General features: G+C 36.2%; 2 protein-coding genes across 3 annotated transcripts; both read right to left on the bottom strand.

The window, feature by feature from the left end:
* Nucleotides 1–445: 445 nt before the first annotated feature.
* LOC110857724 lies at nucleotides 446–2142 on the bottom strand. The gene is made up of 4 exons (XM_022106336.2): nucleotides 1613–2142; nucleotides 1421–1530; nucleotides 771–1111; nucleotides 446–699 (listed from the first exon to the last, which is right to left on the bottom strand). The coding sequence occupies exons 1-4, from the start codon at nucleotides 1993–1995 to the stop codon at nucleotides 631–633; spliced, it is 903 nt and encodes a 300-aa protein (XP_021962028.1). The 5' UTR covers nucleotides 1996–2142; the 3' UTR covers nucleotides 446–630.
* A 365-nt stretch (nucleotides 2143–2507) lies between these two features.
* LOC118438219 lies at nucleotides 2508–4388 on the bottom strand. Of its 2 annotated transcripts, XR_004836659.1 has the most exons (3): nucleotides 4160–4388; nucleotides 3888–3951; nucleotides 2508–3639 (listed from the first exon to the last, which is right to left on the bottom strand). XR_004836659.1 is itself a non-coding variant. In XM_035858115.1 (2 exons), exons 1-2 carry the CDS (start codon nucleotides 3925–3927, stop codon nucleotides 3326–3328), a joined length of 354 nt encoding a protein of 117 aa, XP_035714008.1. In that variant the 5' UTR covers nucleotides 3928–4088; the 3' UTR covers nucleotides 2508–3325. The 2 variants fall into 2 exon arrangements, 1 of the variants encoding a protein (XP_035714008.1); XM_035858115.1 differs by lacking the exon at nucleotides 4160–4388 and having other exon boundaries at nucleotides 3888–4088.
* Between the last annotated feature and the right edge of the window lie 5230 nt (nucleotides 4389–9618).

The following is a 9618-nucleotide window of genomic DNA, read 5'->3' as shown; positions in this document are numbered from 1 at the left end:
GGGTTGACTATTTGATACGACACCAAAATGAGAAATTGGGTACGACTATCGTCTGTTCGGTCGGATTTGACTCCGTGCAGAAAAATAAATCCCAAAGGGAAATAAATACCAGTTTACAGTATAGCCGCTGGCTTAAGACAATTCTCCCTTTAAAATATTTACGGTTGCTACCAAGATGTATATATGCATGTATTTTAATTAGCATAATTGCATGAGGTTGAAATTTTATAAAAATAGATTTACATAGTTTCCTACGCAGTTGAGGTCTGCTAAGACCTGAGCGTGCCATAAGGTTTAAAAACTTCATGATGATTCCTTGAATAATTTATTAAGTCTGCGATTAGTTGATGAAAAGGCAAAACACTGACGCAGGTATGTCTGGAAGCAGTGATGGCAATGTAAATTTTCCATTAATATTTAAATCCGCATATATAATGAAGCAATATTTCCAAAAAGATTATGCATAATCTTTATTAACTTTAGGATTAAAATCTACAAAACAGAGCAGACGTTGGGTAAAATTTTATTCGCATTTGAAGCCATAATATTAGTAATTGTCATGGAATTAACTACAATTTGCACGACTCCTATCGGAAACGGTTGACAAATTTAAAATTGTGGGTTTCAACGTCAGCCAAAATAACAGTAGACGGAGTGATTTAGCATTTCCTCCATAATTTCTTCTCTAATTTTCCATTTCTAAAATAATTTTAAATAATCATTTATGTTACTTAACTTTTATTTCATAACATTCACTATTTCGTCCTTACTCCCATCCGCTTAGATATCTCGTCCGCTCCTCGTTTTTGTAATCGTGAGTGCAGCCTGTCCTCTAATCTGTTGAAAATCGTGGCCCGCAAGGAAGCCAAGGGTCCACTTGGAGTTAGGAGTGGATTTCTAAACAGTCCCCCGACCCGATGTGGTGGGGTGAAGTCGATGTACAATTTCTTCATGGTGAAACCATAGTCAAATTCTTTAAGGTAGTTTGTCCCATTCGGATGGGAGGCAAACGAGCAGGCTAGAAATGCGTCCAAACCTTCCAGTCTAAAGGAAAATGTTCCTTTTCCAAAAACCGGAAGTTTTATGGGGCCAATTTTAAGACGTCCGGTCCCTAGTTTTAGTTAATATTAGCATATATATATTTACAGAAAAACATACTATTAGAAATCCGGTATTAAAATAATACCAAGCGGTATTCATGTACGATTCTAAATATGTACCAAAGTGGTAGTAATAACGTGTAATAATAGCTCGGAATTAAAGTTTTGCTGCATCGTTGGGAAATTTTTACGGACTGACATAATTTTAATACCAAGCGGTAGCAACTCTAACACCTAGAAATGAGCACTTGCATTACTTCTATCAAACATTATCTTTGACATCTCCGATTAGTTGCTTAATCGCGAATAATTTGTATTACCTGTAATTGATGCGGTTTCCATGAAAAGAGAAATATTTATGAACATTTTGCTCAAATCTGCCGTTATTCCGGTGATGTTAAATTTAGACAGGTTTTGAATGTAAATATCTCTGTAAAATAAGAACGCAAGTATTACCTCAATTAGCAATTAATTATTCAATTAAAACATATAATTACAGATATATTCCTCACTCCAAATTTGCCGAAATTGGTGGTGGTCTCACAGATCCATCACTTCTCTCCCGTTCTTCGCCCATTACCAGTTCAGGAATTCGAAGAGGGTCCAACGGCATTAAACCCGTGCTATTGTCCCCCTTTTGCATCTTTAATTGCGCATCCAAAATCAATTTTAGGATAATTGACGTAACCGGGTCGTGACTACAGAGGCTTTGTCTATCCCATCGTATTTGTTTTTGAGCGGCGGACTTATTATCAACCGAAGTCCCATTATTTCCTTCGTCTTCTATCGAATTAAACCAATCATCGTCATCAATTTCCTCGGAAGAGGAAGATGTAGCAGCAGAAGCAAAAATTGTGCAGGACACGATTAAAATCAAAATTTTTATATGGGACATGATTTTTTATACCTTGAACTTTATAAACGACACAATCTTGTATAATTTTAATTATTAAATATTATTGTCAGATTATTTTGCGGTATTAATGGACAATTGCGCAGTGATTTAGTTATCGCAAAGCAAATAAATTTTACTTATAACATGTGTTGCGTTCAATGAATTGCTTGGATAGGAACTCATATAAATCTGTTGGTCCGTCTTTGATAAGTATTCGCATGCTATTTCGTATGCATGATATTTACATATGTACATTCCTACATATACATATTTATTACTGAGACGAATTATGTATGGATTATGACATGCAGAAAAACTTTTATGTGTACATATATATGTACTTGTCGTTTTACAAAATCTTGTAACACTTGAATGTAATGTGCCTAATATTGACGAGGTAAACATTAATTGAGCATCATTTACATAAGTGGAAAATACGTTTGGCATTAAATTACATAAATATGTAACTTGACACTGGAATGGAGAGTAGGGTCATAATGAATGATCTTTATTATATTTATACAGGGTTGTATCCAATAAATGCAAAACAAATTGTCCACCTACGCGTTAGACAAGGCTTATGCTATTGTGTTTAAAAAAACACTTCACAAAAATTTCACACTTTTAGGAACTTTTGGTGTATGCAATTTTTACCAATTGAGAAATATGTACATAGAGCAAAAATTTCTGATTTCTGAAAGCTTTAAAAGTGTATTTTCTATCCTATATATATAAGTGAAGCAATTCTGAGCAAAGATTTCTTGATTTTTTGTTTATTTTACGGGCCGGGTGAAGTTTCCGTGATTTTGTTCCCCCTTTTTCCAGAATAAAGCAGAAATCACACTCTTAGAAATGGGGTTACGATTATAGCCAAAAAGTAAACGTATGTGAGTCTACCGCCGTGGTTATAAATTTGTCATCGAGTGGTTACAATTGTCACCGAATAATTATAGAGTTTCACAGACTTGGTATTAAATTGTCACCAGAGCTAATAAATTTATTTCCAGGTGGTGACAAATTCATACCCACTGCGGTAGAGTCACTAGTATACTATTTAGGTGGATGGAGAGTTCAGATATCCCACTATATGCAAATATTGCACACTATATCGGTTTGAAACAATATGCAAAAATTTATATAAAAATATGTAAACTAATATCTTATGTATGTATATATATTGTAAGTTCTGAAATTTGGAGAATGAAGTTGTAAAATCTTGGTACAAACAGATAGTCAAATTTTCGACATAAAATTATTTAATGTACTCTTGATTTTTAAATATTTTCCACTGTGTACTTCCTCCTTACCGGGTTCCCCACCAATTTGCTGGTCAATTATTTCCTTTTCTAGCTTCGGGGTATTTCATCTTTGTTGGATGATAATCATTGTGAGCGGTCCGCTTAAATCGTGAGTGCGACCCCATCAACACTTTTTGCATATTGGCCATCATGGCTTCCTGGATTTCGTGGCAAGTTAAATTGGGCGACGTGTTCCTGTCGAAGTTTGGGTAGAAGTCGGAAATTGACCGTTTGACGGGGTCATCTCCATACGCAACGGGACCAATGCGATCCAATGTCGGGTGTTTGTAGGAGAATGTCTTTGCCTTTTTAAGGATGACGTCCTTCATTGTGCAACTTCCGGAACCTATAAATAATTGAAAAACTATTTGTAAAAATTATAATTAATTAAGCAATTTTATTTAACGGAATAAAATGATATAATTAAATGTAGAGATATTGGCAGCTATGTAAAGTATTGAATGTTGCTGAAATGTATTAAGTAAAGGATTTCCCACTTGACGGGGTTTGATCTGCTTTAAGATATAATGAATGAACTTGATGTGAACAAATTAATTATCATTATTATCGATCTATTTTTAACCCTGTACTCACCGAGGGGACTCAGCTTTCCAGTGTGGTCAATCATCATCATTATTTGATGAAGGTCGAGTAAACTCTGGAATTTACATAAATAATAAAATCTTAGTTAGACAAATAGGAACAAAGGGAGGGGATTTGTGGGGAAGGTACTGTTAAAACACAATCTTGACCTTATAATTTTTAAATTAATGGTAAGCTCAACTTAAATATATCGAAATGCCATCACTCCCGAAGCTGGTACAAAATAAATTCATTTTGTTAATACAATAAAAAATTGTACGTACCAACAAATGCAATAATTTTTATCAAAACTTTTGAACATGTGGGAAATGTAAAAATTAACAAATCTTGAAATGTTTTATATTTTGATAACTCATCCGCCAGTAATATTTGTACGGTTTTTGAACCTCTTGTTTGCTCGTCTTTGCACGCTTGTAAAACTTCCCAAGTTAAAGGGTGTTAATAAAGTCCGATCCCATGCATTTTTTGGAGCGTGGTTGTTACAAATTCAGCTGGAACTTTTGAACCAGTGAAGTTATTTATTTCAAATTTTTACCATGGGAGGAACAACTAAACGTGTAAGTCATGAGCATCTTAGAGTTGAGATACAAACATTGCATCAGCAGGGGCTTAAACCTACAGAAATTGTGCAAAAATTGGGCTGCAGCCGCAGAACTGTTTGGAAATGGAAGAATAAAAATTTTGTCCACGACAAAAAGCGACCAGGGCGACCAAGAAAGGTGTCACCTACCACAAAAAGAATGATTAAAAACAGACTTTGCAAGAAAACCGGTAGTTCATTACGTAATTGAGCAAGGGAGTTAAATGACTCAAAACGCTATAAAGAGAAGAAGAAGCAAATTAACTGTGTGACCGTGCAAAAATTTGTGAAAACTACGAAGTGGGGTCACACAGCTTACAAACTAACCAAAAAAACCTCTCATGTCACAAAAATATATCGATGACCGTCTGAAATTTGAAGAACTCCTTCAGAAAAGTGCCCATTTGAGTGAAAAAAGACTTGGTGAAGAATTGCGCAGTCACATCCTTTGGACTGACGAATCTATTATTGAACTATATCCAAAATTGAACCAACAAAATGTTCGTTACAGGACAGAAAACAAATCGGATGTACCATCAAGAGCGATCCCAAAATTCGGGCTTAAAGTTATGGTAGCGGGTGGATTTTGTGCACGTTGCGTGACCCCTCTACATATCATACCAAAAGGCCAATCAGTCAATGCAAAGCATTATATGGAAAAAATATTACCTATCTATTTCGATAGCATGGGGAACAAGGAAATATTTCCGAATGAAAGAAAAATAGTTTTCATGCAGGATGGTGCTATAGCCCATACAGCAAAAGCGAGTTTGAGTCTCATCAAGACGCAAGTTTCAACGGTCTGGAGCAAGGGGGTGTGGGCCGCTAACGGCCCAGATTTGAATCCCCTGAAGAACCAGTGGTCCATACTTAAGGAAAATGTATACAAAGAGCCACAACCCCGAACGAGGGAAGAGCTAGTAAAAAAAAGTTCAAGATGTATGGAATTCGATTTCCAGAGGCACATTGGAAAAATTAGCACAGAGCCTTAAACAAAGAGTTGAGGGCATGGTTAAAGTAAATGGTAACAAGACCAAATACTAAGGTAAATATGTCGAACATTTTTTGTAAGTATCACGGGTAGTTTTTTTTATACTAGCCTTCACTTTTTTACAGGAAAAATGGGATCGGACTTTATTAACACCCTGTATATTTAGAAAGTGTTAACACATAAAATGGACCCTAAGCAAAATTCGGGCAAGTTGTGGCTCGAGTTTAAACAACTAATCAATCGAGTTAATGTTACATATGGACAAAATTGTAATAAGATTAAGCAGAATTTACTACGGGCAAATTATAACGATGGCAGTGAACCGACTAACATTTCGAACAGTTTGGAGTCCACCTATATTAGCAAATTAGTAGGTTACGCCACGGGTGGGAGTGAGGTCCCGAGATTTCTCAGATATTTAGAGGACAAAGTGGTAAGTTTGCAAGTAAATATGGGTCATACATAAATTATGTGACGCGAATGGGGGCAAGAGGAGACGATAACGATCCAATGATCCAACGTCCCTATACGTGACCCATGATGAACGGGGGAGATGGGGTCTAAAAAAGAATTTTGCGTTACATAATTTATGAAATGCCCAAATTTCAGAGTTCCTCACTTTCATCCCACAGAATTTTGTCAATTGAAGTACGATCTTTTTCAAACTTTGACAACTTCGGGTATCACTATTTGTTTTTTGAATGACATAAATTTGATTTTTTTATTTTCGCGGGTTCCACTAGTTATCGTCTCATTTAAATCATTTAATCTATATCCGGGACATCCTTTAATTTGAATTTTATAAATCTGGCATATTCCCGCAGGTATTGATTTCTACAGCTTGGTACAGCTCGCTAGTAAAATTATACCGGTCGGCAAAAATTTGCAAAAAAGACATGGCAAAACTTTAATATCGAACCATTACTAAACCTAACCCGTCCATATTACTTATCAATACCACTTTGTTAAATTCATATTTTAATACGCTTGCTATTAATTTACTACTGGATTTCTAAGAGTGTAACAACATCAATGCGATATTCGTATCATGGGAGGAATCAATGTCCCCTTAAGGAAAAATTTGATATGTATTTGGCTATTTTTGTTTATAGACTGTAATCGAGGGCGGACAATGGGTCGTGTTTGGTTGGACCTATGCCGAAATCCTGAACAAAGAAAGGGATCCTCCTACTCCAGATGGGTGTCGAAAAGTAACGGAATTCTTCACTTTTTGCATCAACCGTCACGCCAAGGTTTGTTCACCTTTTTAATTTCCTTATGGCTGAGATGTAATTTAGATGGGAATGATGTAAAAATACAGGGTGTTAATAAAGTCCGATCCCATTTTTCCTGTAAAAAAGTGAAGGCTAGTATAAAAAAAAACTACCCGTGATACTTACAAAAAATGTTCGACATATTTACCTTAGTATTTGGTCTTGTTACCATTTACTTTAACCATGCCCTCAACTCTTTGTTTAAGGCTCTGTGCTAATTTTTCCAATGTGCCTCTGGAAATCGAATTCCATACATCTTGAACTTTTTTTTACTAGCTCTTCCCTCGTTCGGGGTTGTGGCTCTTTGTATACATTTTCCTTAAGTATGGACCACTGGTTCTTCAGGGGATTCAAATCTGGGCCGTTAGCGGCCCACACCCCCTTGCTCCAGACCGTTGAAACTTGCGTCTTGATGAGACTCAAACTCGCTTTTGCTGTATGGGCTATAGCACCATCCTGCATGAAAACTATTTTTCTTTCATTCGGAAATATTTCCTTGTTCCCCATGCTATCGAAATAGATAGGTAATATTTTTTCCATATAATGCTTTGCATTGACTGATTGGCCTTTTGGTATGATATGTAGAGGGGTCACGCAACGTGCACAAAATCCACCCGCTACCATAACTTTAAGCCCGAATTTTGGGATCGCTCTTGATGGTACATCCGATTTGTTTTCTGTCCTGTAACGAACATTTTGTTGGTTCAATTTTGGATATAGTTCAATAATAGATTCGTCAGTCCAAAGGATGTGACTGCGCAATTCTTCACCAAGTCTTTTTTCACTCAAATGGGCACTTTTCTGAAGGAGTTCTTCAAATTTCAGACGGTCATCGATATATTTTTGTGACATGAGAGGTTTTTTTGGTTAGTTTGTAAGCTGTGTGACCCCACTTCGTAGTTTTCACAAATTTTTGCACGGTCACACAGTTAATTTGCTTCTTCTTCTCTTTATAGCGTTTTGAGTCATTTAACTCCCTTGCTCAATTACGTAATGAACTACCGGTTTTCTTGCAAAGTCTGTTTTTAATCATTCTTTTTGTGGTAGGTGACACCTTTCTTGGTCGCCCTGGTCGCTTTTTGTCGTGGACAAAATTTTTATTCTTCCATTTCCAAACAGTTCTGCGGCTGCAGCCCAATTTTTGCACAATTTCTGTAGGTTTAAGCCCCTGCTGATGCAATGTTTGTATCTCAACTCTAAGATGCTCATGACTTACACGTTTAGTTGTTCCTCCCATGGTAAAAATTTGAAATAAATAACTTCACTGGTTCAAAAGTTCCAGCTGAATTTGTAACAACCACGCTCCAAAAAATGCATGGGATCGGACTTTATTAACACCCTTTATGTTCCGGGGTAGTGTATTTATGTAAAAGATTTAAGTATATTTAAATTTGTACTTTCTTAGGACACAGATAAGATTTTGAAGACAATAGATTTGAGCAACATGTGTTTTTCTACGCTTTTACTGCAGACCAGTAGTAGTAATCCGTAAGCAGATTTATGTACATTCATACATATATATATTCATGTGTATATATGTATATCTTCATCTTGACGCGTTATTATGTACATTCATGAGTATTACATAAATTGTAAGGGTTGAAGGATACGATGTGGCTGCTTGAAAAACCTGTTACATTTAATGATATCTGATTGTCAATATAATGTTGGAAGGGTTTAACACGTCAGAGATGAGATGAGCTCTTTGGGACAGTGCACAAATTATGTCATCGATCTGGTGGATGGGTGGTTTTGGATCGCCTACCTTACTTGTTTTAAGCTTACTATTAGCTTGATTGGTAGGCTGGCTGGTCTAGGAATTCACGTTTTTTGATGACATCGTATATGAGCGCTCACTGGCCTTTCATACGAGTTAGGTGACATTTTTACACAAAATTTATTTCGTTTGAAGTACATTTTTAATTTTAACTAAACCCTAATTTAATTAATTAATTTTAATTAATATTTTTTAAAATTTCAACTTAAAGTTAGTTAATTATTGCAAAGGTGTGTAAATATGAACCACTCGTTAATGCATTATTTAGTTACATACTTTCTAATATTTTGATCCTAAAAAATATTTCTGATTAATCAACGATTTAATCAACTTTTGAAAGTCGATGACGTTGATGTGGTCCCAGGGTACGTCAAAACTGTTGAACTCTTGGCAACTCATCCGCTCTTCCGTTTTCGGTTGTATCATTTTAACAACACTGCTAAAGAAGAAGTTTAGTTCATTATTTACGTCTATAAATTTAGATTCTTTGTGATTCTGAATTATTTCACTAGCAACGGATTGCACATGTTTTCCTTGTATCGGTAGAAGTACGACTAAAATAAGAAGGCCGAGTGAGTACACTTCCGCCTGTAGTGTGACCTCATTTCCATCCCATACCTCTGGCGCCCGAAACCGCGCGTTACCCTGGGCCGGGTAATGCACTTCTACCTGTTCCGGAATTTCTTTGGACAACCCAAAATCCGTAATTATAACAGGGAATTTGAATTCGTTTGCACTTGCGGAATTGGAAAATAATATGTTATTCGGTTTTAGGTCCCTGTGCATTATGTTCAGCCTATGCAAATACTTGAGACCTCTAATGATACCACGGACAATTTTAATGGCCATTTTGGCAGAATGCGGATCAAAATTATTCCTCAGTTTGAATGTGTAATTCAGCCAAGTTTCTAGGTCAGGGCCATATAGTTGCATTGAAATTCCCCACACTAGGCGACTGTCGCCGTTAGAAGTGTTATCACTGGAAACACAACTGCTATCTTGTATAGATTGAGTTCCGTCACGATGTGCCTGCGACAGAAATTTAGAAATTTCCTCAAGATTAAATTCCTTTGCTACAATGCTGCTACTTGCAAGTGCAA

The sequence above is a fragment of the Folsomia candida genome, unplaced genomic scaffold (assembly GCF_002217175.1).
Source record: "Folsomia candida strain VU population unplaced genomic scaffold, ASM221717v1 Fcan01_Sc019, whole genome shotgun sequence".
In the NCBI taxonomy this organism is placed as follows: Eukaryota; Metazoa; Arthropoda; class Collembola; order Entomobryomorpha; family Isotomidae; genus Folsomia; species Folsomia candida.
Note: the sequence above shows the minus strand (reverse complement) of the source record. Positions and strands in the feature narration are given on the sequence as shown.